The 25607-nt window shown below is 44.4% G+C and overlaps 1 protein-coding gene across 1 annotated transcript in view; it reads right to left on the reverse strand.

The window, feature by feature from the left end:
• Nucleotides 1-24642, reverse strand: part of FKBP9 (FKBP prolyl isomerase 9) — a 43034-nt gene extending 18392 nt beyond the window's left edge. The window contains exons 1-5 of the mRNA XM_058296795.1: nt 24217-24642; nt 9789-9934; nt 9187-9376; nt 8289-8434; nt 4928-5117 (exon numbers count right to left, since the gene is read on the reverse strand). Coding sequence (XP_058152778.1) covers nt 4928-5117; nt 8289-8434; nt 9187-9376; nt 9789-9934; nt 24217-24449 — 905 coding nt within the window. The 5' untranslated portion in view covers nt 24450-24642. The remainder of the gene's footprint in view (nt 1-4927; nt 5118-8288; nt 8435-9186; nt 9377-9788; nt 9935-24216) is intronic.
• Nucleotides 24643-25607: the final 965 nt, after the last annotated feature.

Here is a 25607-nt window from a genome sequence, read left to right on the forward strand (position 1 = left end):
AATCCAAGTGGTATATGTACTGGGGAAAGGGAGTAGGAGGACTCAATAAAGTCATTTTAGAATTCATTTTGAAAAAGAAATAATCAAGAATACTACTTTGGGGAAGCGGATGTGGCTCAAGCAGTTGGGCTCCCGTCTACCATACAGGAGGTCCAGGGTTCTATGCCCAGGGCCTCCTGGTGTAGGCAAGATGGCCCATGTGGTGAGCTGGCCCATGCAGAGTGCCGGCCTGTGTGGGAGTCCCACCCCATGGGGTTGCTGCCCCACACAGGAGCGCCGCCCCACAAGGAGTGCTGGCTGGCGCAGAGAGCTGGCGCAGCAAGATTACACAACAAGAGACACAGAGGAGAGACAATAAGAGACGTAGCAGACCAGGAGAGCTGAGGTGGTGTAAGAGAATGATCGCCTCTCTCCCATTCCGAAAGGTCCCAGGATCAGTGCCCAGAGCTGTGTAATGAGAATACAAGCAGACACAGAAGAACACACAGTGAATGGACACAGAGAACAGACAATGGGGGAATGGGGGGGGGGGGTGGCAGGGGAGAGAAATAAATATATAATTCTTTTAAAAAAAAAGAATACTAATTTGAAGGTGAACACCCCTAGAAAAAATAAAAATGGAGGAATAGTATATGTATTTCATTGTGTGTATATATATATATTTAAGACCTATGAAATTAGTAACACTGGTTTTCTATGGAGAGGGGAACTGGATGAATGAGGGACAGGAAAAGGAGGGGAAATTCTCATTGTATAATCTTTTAGGATTTTAAACCATGTTTGAAAAATAAAAAGAATACTCTCTAACATTCAAATTTAAAAGCTATAATAATTACAATATTTGCCCAGGAATAGACAAATGAAAAAGGATAAAAATTCTAGACAAAGACCCAAAAATATAATAAGAATGTGATACATAATAAAAGCCACATTTTAAATCAGGGAGGAAAAGATACAGTTATTCAATAAAGAGTGTTGGAAAAACTAGCTAACCATCTGGAAAAAAATAAAGTTAGAACCTTTCTGTCCCATTGAATACACAATCAAATCCAGATGGATGAAAGATTGAAATGTGAAAGCGTTTATGAGCATGGAAAGGGAATGTGGAAGGTCATTCACATTACTTACCTCAGGGTGGGGAATGGATGAGGTTGATGGGAAATTACGACATTTTTCATTATTCACATTTGGATTGTTTCTCTTAGACAATAAGAATATATTACTCGTGAATATAAAGATTCTAATAAAGAGTATTTTAAAGGATATAAAATAAAACCTATGGTATATGAATATATCTCAATAAAACTGCTTTAAAAATTAAAAAAATAAAATAAATCCATTAAAGGGCTTGCAGAAAACACAGGCAAATATTTACATACTCTAGGGCAGGGGATGGATATTACAGAGTCACCAAAGACAGAAACCACAAAGGAGAGGTTGAATATATTTAATAACATAAAAAATTTGCTTTTAAATAGGCCAAAAATCACAATAACCAAAAAGCAAAATGCAAATAAACAGGAAAAAGTGCTTTCAATAATATATAATCATAAAAGGGTTAATATCTTTAATGTATAGAGCTCTTTGAGTAGATAAGCCAAGAACAAACACACTCATATAAAAATAGGCAAACTGCTTCAGAGGTAATCACCGGACATTGTAAATCCTCACAGGGCCCACTGGATGGAATGGAGGAGAGTATGGGCCATGATGTGAACCATTGTCTATGAGGTGCAGAGGTGCCCAAAGATGTACTTACCAAATCCAATGGATGTGTCATGATGATGGGAACGAGTGTTGTTGGGGGGGGGAGAGGGGGGGTGGGGGGGTGGGGTTGAAAGGGACCTCACATATATATTTTTAATGTAATATTATTACAAAGTCAATAAAAATAAATAAATAAATAAAAAATAAAAATAAAAATAGGCAAAGGACATGAACAGATAATTCATAAAAGTAGATAGCCAAAGAGTCAATAAGCATTTGAAGGAATGTTGACCTCAATAGCAAGCAGAGAAATTCAGATTAAAACCAAAGAGATATGCTGGGTGTGTAAAATACACACTGAATTTTGAAGGCAGTATGAGAAAAATGTAAAATGTTACTTGATTTTCATATTTCCTGTCAAATGATATTTAAGATATGTTACGTTAAATAAAAAATATTTAAATTTAAAAAGAACCCATAAGGTAGCATTTATCTCATATAAATTAGCAAAGGTAATTTAAATGATGATACCCAGTGTTACCAAGGGAACAAAGCACCCAGGCAGACAGGGGGAGAAAACTTTCAACTATGAAAATACACATAACCTTTGACCCAGATATTCTGCTTCTAGAGAAAACAATATTATAGTTTAAGATTTAGTTACAAAAAAAAAAAAAAGACCACTGCAGTACTACCTAGAATGTCAAAAAGTAGGAAACAATATAAATTACCAACAGGGAATTGATTATAAATTAAGGCCAATCTATGCAATGGAATACTACGCAGCTTGTTAACTGGGCCAGATCCCAATGTGCTAAAATGGAAAGTGGTTTGAAACCTAAGAAAACTATGGTTCCATTAATGTGGAAAGAAATCTGGTTAAGAAAAATGGTATTTCAATAAGAAATATAATTCCAGGGGAAAAAAAGACTGAACCAAACTCGCTTGTAATAAGTAATATAAACACACATTGGAGAATATTTTTTATAAAAGAAAAAGAATGAAAACAACTCAAATGTTCGTTAATAGGGAATGGTTAAATAAATACAGTAAAATCACCTGATGAAACACATGGCAGGCGTAAAAAAAAATTTCTTTCTATATATTGATAGAAAAGTTCCAAAGTGAAAAAAAGCAAGATGTAGAATAGTGTATCCTGCACCTTTTGTAAAAGAAAGGGGGAGGAAATAAGATATATTTATATTTGCTTACATCTGCATTAAAAAGCACACATACTGGAAGAAACTAATAAAAATGGTTAACTCTCAGGGACCAGTGGAGGGGTGGATGTGAGGTAGACAGAGATAGGCTGTACAAGATAACTTTTTGTTTTAACTATTTTATTTTGAAATAATTTCAAACTTAGAGGGCGGTTGCAAAAATGATACAAACCCCATACAGGAAAGTCCAGCATCCCCTCCCACTCCCATATAATACAGACAGCTAGATCCATCAATTTTAATACTTTTCCATATCATTCTATCCATCCATCCATCTATCCATTTTCTGAACATTTGAGAGCAGGTTGCACATATCATATTCCTTGAACACATAATACTTGCATGTACATTTCCTTCAAACAAGGACATTTACTTATGTAATGACCTTGAACACAGTTACCAAGTTCAAGGAATTTAACATTGATAGAAAACTTATATTTTATATTTCAGTTTTTTCTTGTGTCCCAATAACGTCCCCTTTGAGTCCTTCTCTCCATTCTTAGATCCCATCTAGTATCACGTATTGCATTTAACTCTCATTATCTCTTCAGTTTCTCTTTCTTCCTTTTTTTTTTAAATTGTGAAAACACATACACAAAACTCCCCATCCCAACCCCTCAAGCACACTGTCACGCCATTCAGTTGGATTAATCACAATCACAATGTTGTGGTACCCTCAATACCATCCATTACTGTCACTCTCCCTTTACCCCAAACGGAAACCCTATACTCACTCTGTATTGACTCCTCATTGCCCCTGTCCCCCCACCCCATACTCTACTTTCTGTTTCTATGAGTTTGCATACTCTCTGATATTTCCTTTGTGGTTATCATGAGGCTTAAATTTAACATCCTATATCTGTAACAATCTCATTTGCTTCGATACCAACTTAACTTCAATAGCATACATAAACTATGTGCCTATCCTCTAGACCCCCCACCTTTATGTAGTTCTTGTCACAAATTGCATATTTGTACATTGAGTCTAAAACCATTGATTTATCTACTAGATATCCTAATGCATATTTTTGGTTTGATTTTGAACCACATGAATATTACTTTTTCCAAAAAAATAAAATAAAAAATTTAAAAGACGATATCCTAGAAGCAGGAAGGATGACTTATTCCAATGAAATAATGCCTTATAAAAATTATTCTCCAATGTTTTTGGATGACTAAATAAACTAGAAGAGACACACAGAGACAGGTAGATTGCTGTCAGTACTTGTTTGCTCTACAGGAAGCTAAAGGAGTGATTTCCAAACAACACATGCCACTTGAATGAGTAAGACATACGAAACGCCTGCCACCTGCTCACATTTTGCAGTCGGTGCCATCTGCACAAACTTCAGGCTATGCCTGGTAAACGAAACAAAACTCTGAACAACAGTGGTATGATAATTAGCCTCTGCAGCATCAGGAAGATAAATTCATCCAACCAGGCGCCTCCAGCTCATCAGTCTTTAAAGTTTGTAAAGCACTTTCACATATGTCTCTTTACCTGTCTCTTTGAAAAAGGTGCTATAACAGGGTAAAAACCTAGGCTCAGTGAAGTCAAATGCTGCCCTAAGTCACACAGCTAGAACACTATAGATGGACACCAGAACCCAGGTCTCCTGGTACTGTGGTCAGGCTGGGCTCTTGTCTACAGTACATCCTTGACCTCACTTCTGGCCACTTTCCATCTGGACCCCAGAGTTGGGTTTATGCTTGGATAGTTGAGCACAGTATAGGGGGTTGTTGGAGTGCTTCCCCATCCCCCGCATGGAAAGTCATCCAGGAGTCCAGGGGGAGCCTCTGCTGTTTTCCCACCCTCCCCATGAAGGAGACTGTTCTAATAGTCTATGAGGGAATTCAGTGTCAGAACACAGAAACGTGTATTAGAGATTGGAATACTAACTACAACCCAGCACTGACAAAGAATTCAGATCATAGTCCAGCTATCAGATGAGTATTTAATAAAACACTCTGATGACTGAAGGCTCCAGTCATTTCCTTACCTGGAATCAAAGAAGGTGCCATCCAGAAGCGTGCCATTGTAATGATACCTGAGAAAGTCCCCGCTTTGACTTCTCCGCTCACAGTTTTCGGGCACTACTTTATTTTCAATGGAAATGCTGTCCTTGGGGTTATGGAGGTCCAATAACACAACATCAAAGACCAGAGATGCTTGTCCAGGAACATCTTTCCCTAGAGGGGAATGGAGGAAGATGACTAACCCAGAACAAAAGATTTAGGAAATTCTTCAACCACAACTCAACGTCCTCTGTGATGGTGTTACTCACTCCTTAAGGTTCTCAAGTCACAGAAACAAGTGTTCCTCTAAAGCTTGGGAGGTCACACATGGTGTCTCACCATGGCGCCCAACCATGGACCAGAAGGGGATCACATAAAGCCTGACTTCCTCGAGAAAAAGAGCAAACTCATAACAACGTTAGAGACCGCTCTGACTATACTTCCATGCTTGTGCTGGTGAATCGAGGGTCCATGCAGCTGATTATACACCCACATGCAAACCCAAATACCCACCTCTGTGGGTTTCTGTTTGTGTACAAATGCAAACCACAGAACTTTAGGGGCACAAATTCCAAAGCTCTGCTCTGGCTCTGGAGAACACTACATAGACTTGTTCTTTAGAAGCATCAATTTTTTTTTAAGAGGCAAAAGGCAAAATTAATCCTTTCAGTGAATCCAAAACAAGATATAAATGGACCTTGAATACATCATATTCAGGGCAATAAGTCAGTCACAAAAGGACAAATATTGTAGGATCTCATTTATATGAAATAACTAGGATGTGCAAATACATAGAAAGTAGGTTATAGGTTACCAGTAGTGGGGGGAGAGGGAATGAGGACTTAATGTGCAGTGGGCCCAGAGTTTCTGTTTGGGGTGATGGAAAAATTTAGGTAATTGCTGGTAGCGATGGTAATTAATACTATTGAATTGTATATTTGAAAGTGGTTAAAACAGAAAATTTTATGTTGTATGTATGTTACTTCTCTCCACCCTGAGATATGAGTTATTCTTACTGATGCTAACACTGTCCCAGTAGAAGTTCATTCACCTTGGTTTCCAAGTCCTTTAGACGTCATCCATGTACGTACAACATACATGACAAAGCTAGATGCATAGCCTACTGTGAGGACCAGCAAGATGCAAAGCCTAATTTTAAAATTTAAAATGTTAAAAAAAACAAAGAACCATACAACACAAAACATTAACCCTAAAGTAAACTATGGACTTTAGTTATATTAGTTAACAAAATAATATTAATAACATTGGTTCATCAATTGTAACAAATGTATCACACCAATGCAAAATGCTAATAATAGGGAAAACTGTGTGTGTGTATGGGAGGGGGGCAGGTACTTGGGAACTCTGAATTTCTGCATAATTTTCCTGTAAACTTGCAACTGCTGTAAAAAGTAGTATATTTTTTAAAAAAATAAATAATGTTAATGGCACCCATAATCTGAAATATCAATAATCCTCAAATAATTTCTATCTCACTTCTAGATCTTTCTGCTCCTCCTGAAAGTTCCTAACAGTGAGAATTTATGGAATGGTTGCAAAATGAATAATCCACATAGATCACTGGGCACTAGCTTTCCCTGCAAAGACCAACATCAACCAATAAATAACTCTGAATCCAGTAATTTGGAGTAAAAGAAAATCAAATGGAAAACCAGATACCGCGACACTGTTACTTGCCCTTTGCTATACCATGCAAAGGAGTGGGCTTGGGCAGGTGAGCAGACGCACGCCAAGCCTGTGCTCCTTCCACTGGCCCTTGGGTGGGCCCCACCCCTTGCCCTCCCGCCAGGGGCATGATGAGATCTGCAGAAAATAGGCTGCTGAGTCAGCCTCTGGAATGTAAGATGTGGTCGGGCCGGAAGAGAGTGCTGTGTGTGTGTGTGTGTGTGTGTGTGTGTGCGTGTGTGTGTGATGGAATCCTAATCCTTTGTACTTTTCTATATTTTTTAATTTAAGAGAAAAAAGAAAACCTTAAAAGTAACCCTGGGGCTTTAATTTTTTTATAGCACTGACATACTAACTGAATATGTATGTATATGATTTAATGACCGCTTGATTGATATAATTCACACACTGTACAATTCACCCATTTCAAGTATATTGTTTTTAATTTACTGAAAACATTTTTTTAAATAAACAAACTAGTTAGTCCTCACATTAGGCTATGCACCTAGCTTCGTCATGTACGTCGTACGCACACGGATGACGTCTAAAGGACTTGGGAACCAAGGTGAGTGAGCTTCCCCTGGGACAGTGTTAGCATCAGTAAGAATAACTCATTTCTCAGGGTGGAGAGAATTAAAGCCTATTATGGACAGTGGGTTTCAAACTTTATTTTTCTCTTAGCAGGGAATCCCTTCCCTTTTATAAGAAACTGTATGCAGATTGCCAACATGGAACTCTGTTCCAGTGGAGGTGGACGGGGAGAAGCCCCATCCTCTCAGGCTCCATGTCTCCTCCTGTTCTAGACCCCCAGAGCCATGAAACATACCTGAAAAAACATTATAGTGGGGCTTATTACAAATCAGGTACCCCCATCAGCCAGCTTCTTTATTAACATCGTGTTTTCATTTCTGTTCTTAACCATATGTCACTTGTTTAAATGCCTGGAGTTCTCTTGTGTCAGTCCTTCGGTGTGATTAAAGGTGGAAGGAATTCAAACGCAAGTAACTAAGACATTCTACTTATCAGCCAATATTCTAAATTTCCCTTCACAATAAAACTACAAACAGGACACTAATTCTAACTAATGTATTTTCTAATATACTTTGCCTTTCTCCACATGGAGCTAATGTTACAGGTAAAATCCATCACTGCAGAGTGAAGCAGGAAAAACAGGACAATTCTGACATCACCTGGCTGAATCTCTACCTGGATATCTATGACCTTCAGACAGTCCAGGTCCAATCTCATTTCACAGATGGGAAAACGCAGACCAGAGAGGACAGTGCCCAAGGTCATATTTAAGAGGCTATGGCATAGCAAGGGGAAGTGTCTGGAACTCAGTCATCAGGCAGCTGGCAATCTGGATCAGTGTTCCACATTGATGGAAATACTCTGGGACTGTGCTGGCCAGTGGGGCAGCCCTTAGTCTTATGTGGCAACTGAATACTTGATGTGACAGTGTGACCAAGCAACTGCATTTTGAATTTTATTTCATTTTAATTCATTTCAATTTAAATGCAAATAAGCCCTGTGTCTAGTGGCTACCATATCAGACAGGTACGAGTCTGGACCAAAATATCTGGTGGGTTTCATGTGGTAACAGTTCAGTTAATTACTGCAATAAAAATAAGGGTTAGATGAGAGAGAGAAAGGACTTACCATCTCCTTCTTCCCCGTAGGCCAGAAAAGGAGGTATGGTGATGATACGCTTCTCCCCCACACACATCCCCAGCAGCCCCTTATCCATTCCAGGAATCAGCCAGCCAATTCCCACATACGTGTCATAAGTTTTCATGCGGTTGTGACTGAACACCAAGGAGAAAGGAAAAAAGTTCCATATCATGATGGCATTTCCAACTCATCCCTCAATGAGGTTTTTGTTACCCAAATCTCAGCTAAACAGTGAGCCCATACCATTCCTGGAGACAGGCTTTTATGGATCTCTGCTCCCAAATGTAGAGCAGAAGTCATCAAGTTTAGGTCGAAATGAAAAGGATATAACTGAACTACAATAATTCACAAAAACAGGCCTGCTGTTCCATCTAATCAAATACACTCTAAAGAGAGGACAGTTCAAAGGTTCATTCACCATTCTCCAGCTCAGCACCTCACTCCCACCCCACTCTTCTCCATAGCCTGATACTCATTCACCATTCCCCTCTTCCTTCTATGGGAAAACTCTATGAAAATTAACCAAAACATGCACGAACCTACTCAGAAACAGGGTCCTTCACTTAATGATAAGCTCTCGAAATACATGTTAAATTAGACTGACAATGCTCTTCGATTATTCTAAGATGTATTACCAAAAAAACTTTTTTTGCATTAAAATTTTCACTCTAGCACTGTGGAGCAAGAAACATAAGCTACTTGATGAACGCTTGCTGTGGCAGTGTGACCAAGCAACTGAATTTTTAATTGAAGTAAAGGAGTTTCCTGCTGGTTAAAGTTGGGACTAGCCCCTCTTCTGGTTTCCCCATGGGCATTTAAAAAAGGCAGACGAGCCTGAAGGAGCTAGGGGCATTTCACTGATGCAGCCAGGAACCACAGGACTTACCTGGAATCGAACAGCGTCCCATCCAAGAATGTCCCATTGTAGTGGTACCTCACAAAATCAGATACCTGCGTGGCTCGGGGGCAAGTGGGAGGCTTGAAGTATGTCTGAATCTGAACTTGATCTTCGGAATTCCATATGTCCATTAGAAGTACATCAAAATGAAGCACCGAATTGGGGGGAATCACACCAGCTGGAAAGTGAAGACAGTTCACACTGGGAAGCTGCTGCATTTCAGGGCCAGCCCTACAAATGGCTGGGGCAGCGCCAAGGTGAATGGAAACCAAAAGGGTGCCAGCAGGTCCCTGGTATATGATGTCAAAAGCCACGCTCCCTCCCTCCAAGTGAAATGGAGAAGAAAAGAGAAAACCCAATTTTCCTCTCCACAAGGGTAACTGTCAATTCACCTGCATTAATGACACTTTCTTTCATATCCAGAAGAAACAAACCAAAGACAGGAATTTTAGCTGTGCATATGTGTATATGCGTTCACTGCTTCTCATTTTCCCCAAACTAAAGTTTCTAAGACTCTCCCATCTGTCTGACTGAACAGTCTGCAAGTGTTCTGGCTATTTCTGTGTTTATAAACCCAATCAAAAACTTACAAACTCCTTCACTTCCGTAGGCAAGCTTTGGGGGGATCTTCACGAAGCGCCTCTCGTTCACACACATCCCGACCAGAGCTTGATCCATCCCTGCAATCAGCTGACCTTTTCCCACAAACACGTTGAAAGTGGAGTCTCTGTCATAGCTGAAGACCCATAAGGTAAGGAGAGAGAAAGAAAAGTATAAACAGTTCTTCCTTGTCAGTGAAATGGACCTGTGAAAACATACCCATGGTCAGAGGAAGTTCACTGCAAAGCAAAAAGCCTGCAAGGAGTTAGTGATACAGGAAATGCCTTCCCTGGACTATACTTGTAGTGCTAGAATTTTTAAATGAACTTGAATACTGCCAGAAAATCTGGTTGAGCATTAGCATAACTCTCTAGGAAAAAAAATGTACCCAGTTTGTTTTGCCCAATAGCTAAGAATTTTTTCTATTAAAAAAAAAAAATTCCATTTTCTAAATGTCATTGGTACCTAAAAGCAACGTCACAGATACTAATGTTCAACTCAACTTATACGTATTTTTAAGTAAGTTAAACAAAGAGGCAGCATGGTATAGCATAAAGTGTGCTCAACTCTTTTAGCCTCAGTTACCTCAAGTGCAAAACAGGAGTAACAATAGTCATCCTATGACATAACCTACATGAAAAGTGCTCTGAACACCTAAGTGCTGGGAAGTGGATTTGGCTCAACAGATAGAGCATCCGCCTACTACATGGGAGGTCCAGTGTTCAAACCCAGGCCCTCCTGACATGTGTGACGAGCTGGCCCACATGCAGTGCTGATGCGTGCAAGGAGTGCCGTCCACACAGGGGTGTCCCCTGTGTAGGGGAACCCCACGCTCAAGGAATGTGCCCTGTAAGGAGAGCCGTTCAGCATGAAAAAAATGCAGCCTGCCCAGGAGTGGCACTGCACACACGGAGAGCTGATACAGCAAGATGACGCAACAAAAAAGAGACACAGATTCCTGGTGCCGCTGACAAGAGTACAAGCAGACACAGAAGAACACACAGAGAAGGGACACAGAGAGCAGACAACTGGGGGGGGGGAGAAATTAATTAAAAAAAAAAAAACCTAAGTGCTGTACCAATATTACAATTATTATGAATAATAGAAAGTCTGATGTTGTCTTGAATCACTATGCATTTTAAAAGCTGACTGCTTGGGAAGCAGATGTGGCTCAAGTGATTGGGCTTCCACCTACCATATGGGAGGACCCAGGTTCAATCCCTGGGGCCTCCTGGCTGAAAAAAAAAGCATGCCTCCACGGCAAGCCAAGTGCCCACACAGTGAGCCAGTGCCGGCTTAAGTGAGTCACGCAGCAAGATGAAGACACAACGAAAGAGAGACAAAGGGGAGAGTCAAGGCGAGGCACAACAGAAACAAGGAAGCAAGGTGGCACAATTGACAGGGAACCTCTATCCACATCAGAGGTCCCCAGGATGGAATCCTGGTGAATCCTAGAGGAGAATCCTCTAGGAGAATCCTAGAGACGACAAAAAGGAAAATAGATACAGAAGATCACACAGTGAATGGACACAGACAGCAAAAAGAGCAGGGCATGGGGAGGGAGAGGGGGAAAAAAAGCTGACTGCTTGTGGCCTGGGGTTGGAAGATAAATAATAAAAATCATGGCTGTGACCCAAGCCCTCATTCTCTTTATTGTCAAAAGCAGCAACCAACAAGCGTTTGCCTACAGGAGACTGTGCGAGGTTCTCTGGGGGGCAGAGGGTATAATAGCAAAGAAGTCCAAGGTATAGACTCTGCCTACGAGCACTTTATAAACTGTGAAGAGGCCCATGGCGTTTCAGATACTTTATGCTTAAGAAAATGATTACGGGACTTAGCTGATAATAGTGAAACACTGGAAATAACTTTTTATGGCACTGGTTGCACTTAAGGCAAGGACCATACAATGAAATGTTTACAGCCATTTAAAAATAATACAGATTTCTATGCACTGACATGAAAGGACAAGCACTTCAAGCAAAAAAATGCAGGTTGCAGAGTCACAAGTAGAAAATAATCCCATTTTTAATATACATATATAGATGAATATGGAAAAATCCACAAGGAGATAGATGAAAATGAAAATACTACCAATGGGGAAGTGGCTGTGGCTCAATCAGTTGGGCTCCCGTCTACCATATGGGAGGCCCTGGGTTCGCATGCCAGGGTGTCCTTGTGAAGGCAGGCTCACCCACACACTACGGAGAGCCGCCTGGCCTGCAAGCACTGCGGAGAGCCGACTCAGCAAGGTGATACAACGAAAAAGGGAGACAAGCAAAAATACAGAATAGAGCACAACGAATGGACACAGAGAGCACATAGCAAGCAAGCTACACAAGTAAGTCACACAAAGAGGCAGCATGGTATAGCATAAAGTGTGCTCAACTCTTTTAGCCTCAGTTACCTCAAGGGCAAAACAGGAGTAACAATAGTCATCCTATGACATAACCTACATGAAAAGTGCTCTGAAAAGGGGGGGAGGGTAAATAAAATAAATAAATACAGACACAGAGGAACGCACAGCAAATGGACACAGAGAGCAGATAGCACACAAAAAGCCACGAGGTGGGGAATAAAAAAAAAATACTACCAATGGTAATATGCAGTTAGGGGATTTCAGGGGATTTCAGGTGTTTTCTCTTTAATTCTTTCTTCAATCTCAAAATGATTATGCAATTACTTGTGTAATAAGATTCTTAGAGCTGCTGGAATTTGCTGCATTAGGATATGCCACCACTTATTACTTCCGCCATTTCCTCTGTTTCCTTGATGTATGGTTTGAGAGAACGTTCAGGCCACCTCACCACCCCAGCCCAGGGCAGCTTCTCCAGACCAGGCGCCCTTCTGTTTCTCCTCCCAGTTTTATAGCCCATTTTAATAACCTTCCTTTCTCCAAGGGCAGTGAACAGAAAGCAGAACTCCAAGTTCAGGCCAGCAAGCCAGAGAACAAAAGCACACGGTCAGCCTCGTGCCCTCGGCAGCTTTACACCTCCACCCTGCATGTCGGGGGACCAGCACCCACCTCTGGAATGCTGGCTCTTGGATTTCACTTGGCTGTGCCCAGCCACCCACCAAACCATCATAACTGGGAGTTTATATTAACAGTGGAGAACTCAAAGCTCAAAGGCTCCCCAGACACGGAACATGTGCAAACAACAACAACGTGCAAACTGGAAATGACTTTGTAAGTATTTTCTTCATCCACTGAACCGAGATAGAGTTTCCAAATTTAAGGAGAGTTTTTAATAACTACTACTATTTAGAGAGCACTTTTCACGTGCCAGGCACAAGGGCAAACAAAGCCCTTCACATATGCCACCTCATTTAATCCTCATACAACACTTTAAGGTGGCTGCTAGGATTACACAGGCTCCGTGGACTCTAAAAGATTTCCCACGTTCACAGTCAGCCAAGTGGGGGGAAAGCTAGCACCCAGACCTGCCAGGCTCCAGCTCTCAGGACACAGCGCCTCCCTAGTGGGGTATAAAATCTGTCGTTGCCTCACAGTATTCATTTCTTCATTTGGAGCCTGCCCAGGTTCTGTGAGCAATTAAGCAGGAAAGACAAAAACAAACCTCTTTGAAAGAACATGTGTACATTTATACACACAAGAAACTAACCATACAAGACCAGTCTCACCTACAGCTTAACATTCACACCATCTGGAAAAGCAAAGTTTTGCTGAGCAAATTTATGCTGATCAGCACAACTGGCACAAAGTCATGTGCAGCGTCAAGCCCAGAACTGATCATAAAAATCATTCCTGCAAGCTCTGGAATAAGCGCTTACATAGCCTGTCCAGGCATCTGACTTATTTACACCCTTTACAGCTGTCCCCGTCAGGGTCCCATAGGAAACCACTGGTACACGCAAACTGGGCAGTTTCAGGAAAGTTTAATAAAGGGGACGTTTGCGAAGGCGTGTGTTGGGTGCAAGAACACAAGGGGCAGTGCAGTGGTTCTGGGGCTAGGCAGGGGTGCTATTATCACAACTGGGCCTACAGGGCCCAGGGACAGAGAGGGCAGCTCTGGGCCACCTGGCAAAGGAGCTGGGACCTTTAGTAGAGGGATGCAATGCATGGTGACACAGGCAGGGAGCTAGGGGAGTAAGTGACTCCACCTCACTCTCCTCCCTCCCTCCCTTGCCCCCTTGGCTGAAGCCAACCAGAAGCCAAGGACAAGAAGGTCACTGATATAACCCATAATATGCACATGCAGTTATGTTCTAGGTCAGCCTATTAAGGCAAACTGCAGGTGGAAAAGGGCGGAGAGCGGACCTAGAGAGACAAATGGAAATTGTCCAGCACATCCAACACCTTCTGCATCCATCAGTTTATTTTTCTCCCGTGCTCATTCATTTCCGCAGACCCTTTGATCACTGCCCCTGACCCTTCTACCTTCCCCTGCCTCAGCAGGGTGAGGGGAGGTAGCTGCAGGGCCCTGTGATGATGCTCTTCAAAATTTCCTGCCCAATAAAGAATCTGGGGAAGTGGACTTGGCTCAACTGATAGAATGTCCACCTACCATATGGAGGGTCCAGGGTTCAAACCCAGGATCTCCTGACCCGTGCGGAGCTGGCCTATGCACAGTGCTGATATGCGCAAGGAGTGCTGTGCCATGCAGGGGTATCCCCCGCGTAGGGGAGCCACACACGCAAGGAGTGTGCCCCACATGGAGAGTTGCCCCGCATGAAAAAATTGCAGCCTGCCCAGGAATGGCGCCGCACACACGGAGAGCTGATGCAGCAAGATGAAGCAACTAAAAGAGACACAGATTCCCAGTGCCACTGACAAGAATGCAAGCGGACACAGAAGGACACACAGTGAATGGACACAGAGAGCAGACAACGGGGGCGGGGCGGGGGGAGAGAAATAAATAAATAAATAAAACTTAAAAAAAAAAGAATCTGGTGATGCATGGGGAAAATACAATTAATGTAACTTATGGACTACAGTTAACAACAATATTGTAATTTTCTTTTTTTTTCTTCTTCTTTATTTTCTTTTAATTATTGTAATTTTTCTTTATCAAATGTCAAAGAAGGTACTATATCAACACTAAAGGTCAATAATAGGAGGGTATGGGATTTTTTCTCTTTTGACTAATAAGGAAAACGTTCAAATGTTTACGGGGTGATGACTACAGAACTCTGTGATGAAACTGACAGCCACTGAGCGTACACTTGGGATAGATTGTACAAGGCAAGGGACTGAATAACACAGTGAACCACGTGGCAGAAGATGGACTGTGGTTAACAGTACAAATATGAGTGCTCTCTACTGAACTATAACAAATGGACGATCCTAATACATAATGTTAATAATAAGTTAGTGGTAATGGTCTGATTATGTTCTTTCATAATCTGTAAGAATTGCTCCACAACAATGTAAGGAACTGGGGGAGGGGCAATATAAAGGAATTCTGCACATTATTCACAATTGTTTTGTAAGCTCACAACTTCTCTAATAAAAATATATATATTAAAAATAAAGTACTGCCCCAGGACCACTAAGACAGGAGCCATCGTGTAAACCCCATCACACTCAACTCACTAAACTGCTGACACGCAAACACGTTCTTGAGGCACATTCCACAAGGATAAATAACTACCCCCGTGGCTATCTTCTTAAAGCACAAACTATGGCTCTATTTTTAAATACAGGATTAAATCGGCAGGGGAATGAACATTTGAAAGAACACATGGCAAACTGAACACACTCCCTCTCTAAAGTCCCCAAGCTCCTCTTTTTAAAACGAGGACGTAGAGAACTGGCCAGGAGGCCACTGCAGTCATAATATGGCAAAAAAAAAAAAAAAAATTTCTGGAAAACTTGAGAGGGAATAGAGGAGCAGTAACAAACTTAGAAGGAAGAAACTGAACGGAGGTGTGTGCACAAGGAGATGTGGCCAAGCGCGGAGTCAGTGTGTCTCCAGGGCCCTGCAGAGGCTGCAGAGTGAGAGGCAGAGTGGTGGGAAGAAGGCTGGTGCTAAAAAGGGGGCACCAGACCGAAGTCTGCATTCAGAACTGCCAGACCCCACCCCAGATGCCCTTCCCCACTCCTAGCAGCTTGGCAACTATTAGCATAATTTTAATTTTTATATAATTATTTAACCTTAAAGAAAACTGTGCATATGTATTCTTTAATTTTTTATTTTGAAATAATTTCAAACTCACAGGACAGTTGCAAAGTAATACAAAAACAGTATAGAGAACTCCAAAATGCCCCCTACACAGATACCCAAGTTTACCTACTTTTTTTTTGCCACATTTGAGCTTTAATTCTCAAATTAAATTCATTTCTAAAGTCGTTAGAAAAATGAATTACACTTGTACTATTTGCTGCTGAGATAATTCTTATTTGAGATGCAGAGACAAAAAGAAAACGGCCATCCATCACAGAGGGGAGAGAAACTTCCCTGCGGTTGGTAGACCCGAAGCCTGGATCAACTATGAGAGGAAACGTCAGTTTGCTTTAGATTCAGGTCACTTAAAAACTAAAACAATACGCATTCCTTTTGAACATTAAGGAACCTGCCACATTTTGGGAACTCTCAACAGGAGGGAAGGAAGGTGTGTAACGCAGAGCAAGCCCCCAGGCCGCCTTCTGGAAGCCGCAAAGTTGGTCCAGTCCGGGGACAACTCCGATGTCTGACTCGCATGCCAGGCATGAGGACGGCAGCGAAGGGGACTGAAATGTGCATGAAATGTACTAACGCGGAAACTTGCCTGCTAGCTGGTCTCCAGCCTTGGGATGAAGGGTCTGGGACTCAAACCCATGCTGAATGAGCTCCTCCCGTGCCTGCCTCACTGGGGACCCCACTGCAGACCTGGGAGGCTTTCTACCTCCCCATCCCAGACTCTCCAAAGTGACCCCAGCATCCCAGGCCCTTTGCCCAAGAGCATTTCTCTCAAACAACCCCCTCCACCTGCAGCTAATGAGAGCTGGCAGAAGGACAGGGCAAGCAGTCAACGAACTGGCAAAACTACCTACCTGAGACTCAGAAGGAAAAATGAAAGGATGCTGCAATGGAGGAAGAGAGGAAAGGTGAGGGAAGAGAGAAAAAGGAAGGAGGAGCACAGAGGAGGGAAAGGAAGAAGAAAACACCCATTCATAGCTCCACAGAAGGTCAGGCCCTGAAACACAAGTAGGTGGCTTGGATGGTCTTTGGCACCTTAAAATATTAAAAGGAAAAAATGTTGTAAAGCAAAGTAAAGTCATTATATTGCTGCTGTAAATTTTTGCTTTTAAGCAACTACAGAAATTAAAATGTCAGATCCCTATAAATAATTCTAATTTTACACAAGTGCTCAGCTCAGTAAAATATGGCCAACTTAAATCATCAGGGAGAATGTGTTGCTGTTTCCAATGACCCACAAACGAAAATTAAAAGTACTGCCAGCAAGTCTTCGCAGTGGGCAGTGGGCCAGCCTGCCAATGGCCTCGGGAGCCCCTGGGGAGAAGGATCAGCCCAGAGGCTGCAGTTGTCCAAAGTTAGCAGAGTCTCATTTCACTGGCAGGACTAGCAGCTTAACTCTCACTGCGCTCTTTTGAAAAGAGCTGCTGTGCATCTCACACTAACGGCCTCCTCCTCAAATAAGTGTGTCCTGACCCGTCTCCCTGCCCCCACTTTGCCCCTCCCGTGCACCCTGGCACGATCTTGGGTGCTGTCCAGCCCACTAGCTCTTCTGAGAACCAGTCTTTCCCAAGGGGCGATCCTGGGCCCCACTTTGAACCATGTGACTCCCCACAACACACACACTGGGCGGGTCCTGCCCCAAACGGGACCAGTCGGATTCTCTCCTGGGCATCTGGGGTTGAGACCACTTCCAGTTAGTCAGTGTTGGGTGCTGGAACCAAGAGGAGGTGTGTGGCATGGAAAGCCTGCTGAGAGGGAGATGGAGCACCCTCTGCCACCCCTCAGGGAGATGCAGGAAGGCACCTCAGTCCTTCCAATAAACCCCTCTCCTTTCTGCTTATACCAGCCGGAGTGGCTTTCTGTAAAATATTTCTGTTTTAATCTCTGCTACTTCCAGCACCCAGAACGGCAGAAGCCGAGCGAATGAAGGAGCATGGAAAACAAGGCCCAGGGAAGCTGACTCCGGCTTCCTACTCACACCGGCAGGCTTCCCAGAGCACCTCTGGGGTTAATCCACTCACTCCTTGCAAAATAACCTCCAAAAGGTACCCAGGGAAGTCTCAAATCCCCAGCCTGGCCAGCAGGACCGTCCATGGATTGGGTATCACCCACCTTTCCAGCTCTGGCTCTCTCCCCTCCTCCAGACCCAAATACGGGGCCCCTGCTCTTCCTGCCCGGCCCAGTCCTCGGCTGCCCCATTCACTCTCTTCAACGCTGGTCCACCTTCCCAGCCAGGACCCAGAGCCTTCGGCGGGAAGAAATCCCCTCTCCTCAGAACTGGTAGAGGCACCCACACTACTCACACAGCACCTTCCGCGTGCGGCCCGATGGCTGTGCCCGCCCAAGACCGGAGTCTGGAGGCCAGTTCTTAGCTGGTGACCAAGGTCATCTCACCTTTCTGGGCCTACTGCCTCATTCCCAACTCACGGCTGTATTTTTCACCTTAGCCCGCACCAACTTCTAATTTACCCTATAACTTAGAGTGTCTCTCCCTTCACTCCCATTGGGATGTAATTGATTCAACAAGAAGTACTTGCTGAATTAATAAATGAATGAATGAATATGTAAGATGAAGTTAATCTGTTACTGAGTCCATGATCCTTTTCAAGCAGCGTTTCTCAAAGTGTAATTCCCAGACCACCAACAGCAGCAGCACCTGGGAATTTGCTAGAAATGCAAATTTTCTGACCCTACCTCAGGCCTAGGGACACAGTTAACAAGCCCTCCAGCAGTTCTGATGCATATGCTTTGAAGGTAGACTGTGTTAGAGCACCCAACTCCACCCCAAAGGACGGATGTAGGCACTCAATAAATACCTACTGAAGGTCTGCCCCCTGAGGGTCCGCAGACAGGCCTGGATGCTGAGAATGAACCAACCAGGCACTAGTTTCGCCTGCTCAGAGGCAACAGGGAGACGCCAAGCTTCAGTTTCCAGAAGAAAATCAGGAAAGAGAAAGAAATCATTCCCATCAGCCTTACTGCTAAGAGTGTTATGGAATTCCTAAAAAGCTGAATCATGGAGCAGCTGACAAGGAGCTCTGAGTGCTGGGGACAGAGAGAAGACCCCCAGGGAATCGGCGGGCAGGACGCTGCCATCTTCTCCCCTCTGGGGCTGCAGCCACGGGAGCACGATAGCCCACGGAGGCACCGAAATAGAATGGAGCCAAGTCTGAGCCAGTGGCCAGGGGCTGAAGCACCGGGCCTCCTGGCAACTGCAAATGCCTGCCCACCATGAGACAGCATCAACTGCCCCCCGGTGCCAAACTGAGATGCAGGAAGAAAGCTCTGTGGAAAGGAAGGACCCTTACGGTGTGTGACTCTGGTCAGGGAGACAGTCACTGTTCTTTTCTGGGTAAAACCTCCAAATCAGCAGTTAAAACCCAAAACCCATTGATTTCTCCTAGCCAAGAAAAGTTGTGAAGGAACAGCAGTCAGGCCCTAACATGTCATAACTTCTCACAGGAACGGAGGCCTAAGAGGGAACCTCACATTAGTGAAGCACCTACCATGTGTTGGGTATCGGATGTATGTTATGTCTCTCACACACGCAGGCAAGCAGGTGGTATCTGCTTAGGTGCCCAGACCCAGAAGCCAAACTGCCTGGGTTCAAATCCCTGCTCTTCCACTTACGAGCTGTGCAACTTTGGGGGAGTCAAACTCGAACTCTCTATGTCCCGGTTTTCCTATTTGCTTTGGGTCCAGTGGCACAAAGTGGTATAAAGTGTGGCAAAATAAATACTACCTACTCCAGCCCCGTGTCCCCTGGCAGGCCTTGAACCTGAGTCTAAAGGACTGACATCTCCAAGGTGTTCCTGGGAGATGGCTGCGGGACAAGATGCTAGTTAAGTGCCTGCTAAGAATCTCCATTTTTCATTCTCTCTCTTAATCTTAGCCAAACCCCACAGGAGAGGATGTACATCTCCTTTTACTGGAAAAAGATTAATTAACTTAACATGGCCAAGGTCACATGGGAAATTGATCCATCTGATGGATCCACCTCTGTCAACCTTTCACCGCCACCAAACTTACAAACCTACCGCAGTGCACCTGCCATCCTTTCCTGTGGATCCCACCCCTTCCTGGCTTCTCCCCCCCCCCCCCCCCCACCTGTCATCTATCTTCAACCCTATCTTCACTCCTGGTCTTCACCGGAACCACTGATTATGCTCAGGTGCCTGCTGTCATTTAAAGAACAAAACCCTCCCAGGACCAAACATCCCCTCTGGCTACTGCCTTATCTCTGCCCTCACCTTACAGCCAAGTTTCTTGGAGACTTGTTCACACTGCCTTCCTTTACCTCTTCTGTACTTGGCCCTGAATATCTGGGACCCCAGGGCTCGCTCCCCAGCAGCCCTAATTTCTCACCTGCACCACCTCCAAGGCCCAGTATTTATCCACCATCCTCCCAAACTCTCAGTTGCAGCCATGGCCAGACTGACAGTCAACTAAGAGATATCTGGGGACCCACAGCACCAAAACTCCAGACAGGCAAAGCTGAATTCCTTCCACACCAGCTCTTCTTTCCCTGCCCTCCTAAATACCTTTCCACAGCCTCTGCCTCTAGAGGGCAGGGCATTGCCCACCCGCTCTCAGGAGACCCGCGCACAGTCTCCTGACCCGCCTCCCTGCCCTCTCCACTCCATTCTCCACACCACAGCAACAGGGACTTGTAAAATGCAAGTCTAGTTCCCTACTTCTCTGACTAAAATTTTTCCATGGCTTTCCATTGTCCTGAGGCAAAGACTGGGCAAACAAGATCTCTCAAAAGCTGGCCCCAGCCTTCCTTCTGACCTCCTCCCGCCTTTCCTTTGTCCCTCTGTCACACTCCCTCACTCCCACCCCAAACGCGGGTCACAGCAAACAGCTTTCAGCTCCCACAACACACCTCCAAGTCTCTGTGTAGGCTCTTCCCTCTACCAGCCACACCCCCCTCAGCTCCTCTCTGCTAAGTTTTAGTCATCGTTTAAGTCTTAACCCAGCAATTTCTTACTCTGTGGCTCCACTGTGGCCATCTTGACACTATCGCCCTCCCCCCACACACACATATTACATATAGTTAAGCCTTCTCTGTGTTTCCATAGCTTCTTGTCTTTCTTCCATCTTATTTGTGGACAGACTATACACCAAAGACTAAAGATTTTGAAACTAAACTGCCAGGATTCAAATTCTCCCTCACCTACTTAGTAGTTAGGTACCTGAGTCAAGTGACTTCAACTTTCTGTGTCTCAGTTTCTTCATTTGTAAGCCACCTCACTGTTTTGTCAGGTTAAGTGAATTCACTTGAGATTAAATGAACTAATATATGTAAAGGCACATAGTAAAATGTACTCTAAGTGTGTACCATTTTTTTTTTCCTGAGGTACTGGCCCGGGACCGCTTATGTAGGAAGCCAGCCCTCAACCACTGAGCCACGTTGGCTTGCCTGGGTTTTATTTGTTTGACTGCTTGTTGGGTTTTGTTTGTTTGTTTTCAGGAGGCACTGGGAACCAAAGCATAGGACCTCCCTTGTGGGAAGCAGGGACTCAACTGTTTGAGCCACATCAGCTCCCCATGCGCTATCATTCTTGCTGGACTTTTCACTCTATGTTGTAACCGCTGCAGCTGTAAGCCGCGGGGACAGGGGGTGCCGGTGTTCAGAGGCAGGCACCGAGTGCTGGCAGAGGGCTCCTCTGCGCTCTTTCCACAGTCCCACACTGCCTCACAGTGGTCACTATCCCTGTGGGGATGAAAGTAATAGACAACTTGCTCTAGTGGGAATTGTTCATTACCATCAGAAAAGGCAGAGAATTCTCCCTATTTCCTAACTAAAGAAGCAACTAAAGGAAGAAGAGTCAATAAACTCATGAAAAGGTTCCCCTGCCTAGAGGCGCCCACACCAAATCTTGGTGTGTATTTCCTTCCTTCTCTTCCCTTCCATTTCTCAGCAAGCTCTGTTCTTACTCATTTCTCAATAAATTCTTTTTACTGGCCTAACTAAAAACAAACAAACAAACAAAAAAAACGGATGCCATTCTTTTTATTTTTGGTGGGGGAGGGGTGGCACCGGAGATTAAACCCGGGACCTCATACATGGGAAGCAGGTGCTTAACCACTGAGCTATATACACTTCCCCACTCTCATTTTTCTAATTACTTCAAAATTAACTTTATTTTTTTTTTAAAGTTAAACATACAGTTACCATATGACCCAGCAATTCTGCTCCTAGGTACATATCCAAGAGAAATGAAAACATATATCCATGCAAAAACTTTTATACAAACGTTAATAACATCATTATTCATAGTAGCCCAAAACTGGAAACTACCTACTATCTATCATCTGATAAATGGATAAATAAAGTGTGGTATATCCATACAATGGAATATTATTCAACCATAAAAAGGAATGACGTACTGATACATACATACAACATAGATGAACCTAGGAAACATTATGATGCTGAGTGAGGTAGCTTGGAGTTACGGACCCGAGAAAAACATGCTCTTAATCTTGATCTATTCCTGTGGGTGTGAACCCAATGTAAAAAGGAATTTTTGAAGATGTTATTTTTAGTTTAGGTATGGCCAATTGAATCCTATTATTGGAGACCTAAACAGAAGGCTACACAGAGAAGGTATATGGAGGAGCCAGAAGCTGGAAGTCAGTGGAACCCCAAAGAGAAAGAAGACGCTGTCATGTGCACTGCCATGTGACAGAAAAGTCAAGGAGCCCCAAAGACTGCTGGCCAGCCAGAAGATACCGATTCCAGAGCCAATCCACTGTATGGCATTTCTTTTAGCAGCCAGGAAATGAAAACACCAAATGAAAGAAGCCAGACACAAAAGACAGTATATTGTATGATTCCATGTATATGAAATAACAGGCAAATCCATAGGGGCAGAAAGTTGATTAGTGGTTTCCCAGAGTTGTGGGGGAGGGGAAGGGAGAAGTTGGGAGGAAGTAGGGAGTGACTGCTAATGGATCCAGGATTTCTTTTTGGGGTGATGAAAAATGTTTTGGAATGAGATCATTGTAACGACTGCACAAGCCTATGGATGTACTATAATCCACGTACACTTAAAATAGGTGACCTATATCATTTGTGAATTATATCTCAATAAAGATGTTTTTAAAAAAGAAGCAACTGAAAGAATAGTAAGAATCACTATTTCTAAGCACTTGCTATGTGCCAGGCTGTATGCTAAGCAGCTTCTTATTATCTAGAATTTCAGAAAAGGCAGGGAAGACTAAAATGATTTTTTTTTTTAATGGCAACTTTCTGAAGGAGCCTGGCACAGTCGCAGGCATTGCAGAAGATCAACAAACAGTTCTCTTTCTCTAGTCCAGTGATTCACTAAGACATGCTGGCACGAACCAGGGTTTGTAACTAAAGCCTTGGGGAGGGGAGAAGTCTGGAACTGGGGGGAGAGGAGCCTGATAAACGTGGTGCTTTGAAGCGGTAACCCTAAAGCTAAACTAAAGAGTAGGTGGGAAGGGGTATTGGGACCTGGCAGGCAAAGTTGAGGGAAGGATGCGCAGGCCACGTGGCCACAGGGCAAAGCGGAGTAATTTCCCGGGCCCACCTCCCGCCCAAGAGAGCTCCTCCCTCCCCAGCAAGTTTTTGTAAGGCCGGAGTGGGAGGCCAGTATAACAAAGAGGTCACCGGCATGAAATCACTGTCTGGGTTTCAACCTGATTCCACAGCTCAAACACGTTTCTTAGCCTCCAAGGGCTCAGTTACCTCACTGGTAAAACGAGGATAATGATAGTATTTACTTCACTGTTGTAAGAATGGCTTAATTATATGTAAAGCACTTAGAACAATCTCTGGCATTATGTAGTAACTCAATAAATATTAGCGGCTGCTATCACCATCATCTTCATGATCATCATGGTCTGTGAGAGGCATCTGGCTAGAACGTCTGGCGAACGACGCAACAGGAAGAACCGTAAAGGGGTTTCAGGCGGACACCAACAGCTACAGTTAGTGTCTTGTTAAGTGGCCATTTTACACAGATTTCGCGTGTGTAAACGCGCTGGGAGGAGGAGGAGGGTGTGATTTGTCCCAATGCTGCTGCGCAAGGTCTTATCCAAGATTCCTGTCTCTGGCGGGCGACGAGAGGAAGGGCACCGGCGGGGAGATCACCCCGGGAGATGAGGGATTTGGGGTCAGAGAGCATTAGGGCGGAGGGCGGGGTTCACTGGGCGGGGCTGGGGGAGGTCTGCCGGGAGTGAAAGGCCCTTCCGGAGAGAGCGGGCGCTGCACCTTCGGAGGTTGAGCTGGGTGCGAGGGGCGCGGTACCTGGAGTCGAACTTCTGGCCGTCGGGGAAGGTGCCCACGTAGTGGTAGCGCACGAAGTCGCCGCTGCGCACGGTGCGCGGACACTCGTCCGGGACAAAGTGCCGCTCGATCTGCAGCTCCGCGTCGGGCCCCAGGCCCAAGCCGGCCACGGGCGCCGCCTGCCCGGTCACCCAGAGCAGGAGCAGGAGTAGCGGCGGCGGCGGGGGCCGCCAGCACCGGGCCCTGAACGCCATCGGGGGCGACGAGGAGAGGAGCAGGGAGCTGGCGCGGGGCACGGCAAAGGGCCGCCGAGGGCTCGCGGGCGCTCAGGCAGCGGGGTCCGGGCCCGGGCGCGCGGCGGCGTTTGCAAACGTGGAAAGGACTCCCGGCCCTCCCCGGGCGGCGGCGGCCACCCCCTTTCATCCCTCCCCGCCCCCCCGACCGCAGGGAGCGAGGGGCGGAGCCGCGGCCGTGCTCCCGGCCCGCCTTGGAGAGCGCGCGGGCAACCTCAGAGAGGACCCAGATAGGGCCTGCGGGGACCCATGCCCTGGCGGAAAAGCGTGAACGCCTCCGGCCTGGGCTTCTGCCCGACATCTGGAGACAAAGGCGTTTCACTGACTAAGCAGACCCGCCGCTCCCTCCGACTCTCCGGATTTAGGGCCGCCAGAGGCTCCGACGCGTCCGCGCATCCAGTTATTCCCGCTGGTTTGGGGAGGGAGGGAAACTTAGATTTTTTTTAGGATGAGGAATTGTACATCGAAAGTATCTGAAACCATCCTTAAAGGGTTTTTTTTTTCAATATTTAGAAAAGGGAGAGGCATGTATTGAATCTCTCCTGACAGTTGTCCAGACCAAAGTTTTAGGTTGCTGAATGATCTCCAAGCCGTCAGTGGATGCAGTGGGCGCCTCTGCTTAATGCCAAACATTTCACACGGTCCCATACACACGACTAAGCCAGGTAAGACTTTTTAATAGAGACTCAGATGCCCTCAAGAAATATATTACAGTAGTTAGATGCATCCTTAGCTTAGAATTGGTTGGTCTTATTTATTAAACTTTGATAAAGCGTAAGCAAATAATCAAAGGTTTCTCAAATCGTTTTGGAAGCAAACAATCCTGATACCAAAACCTGGCTTAGATAATAACAGAAGGGAAAGAGAGAGAAAGAGAAAATAAAAAGAAAGCTGGGTGCCAATCTAGACATATAAATGCAAAAATAATAAATAGAAGATGAGCAAATTGAATTCAATAGTATATTAAAGGAATATTATACCATTACATAGACTGCTGAGTTAATCAACAAAGCCTCAGTGCCCTCCTTAAGATGAAGATGAAAAACATTGATGATTATGGAACTAATTATTAGATCCCAAAGGCCAAATAAGAAACTTGGCACTCAATAAATGTTCATT

Source organism: Dasypus novemcinctus, chromosome 5 (assembly GCF_030445035.2).
Source record: "Dasypus novemcinctus isolate mDasNov1 chromosome 5, mDasNov1.1.hap2, whole genome shotgun sequence".
Taxonomy (NCBI): Eukaryota; Metazoa; Chordata; class Mammalia; order Cingulata; family Dasypodidae; genus Dasypus; species Dasypus novemcinctus.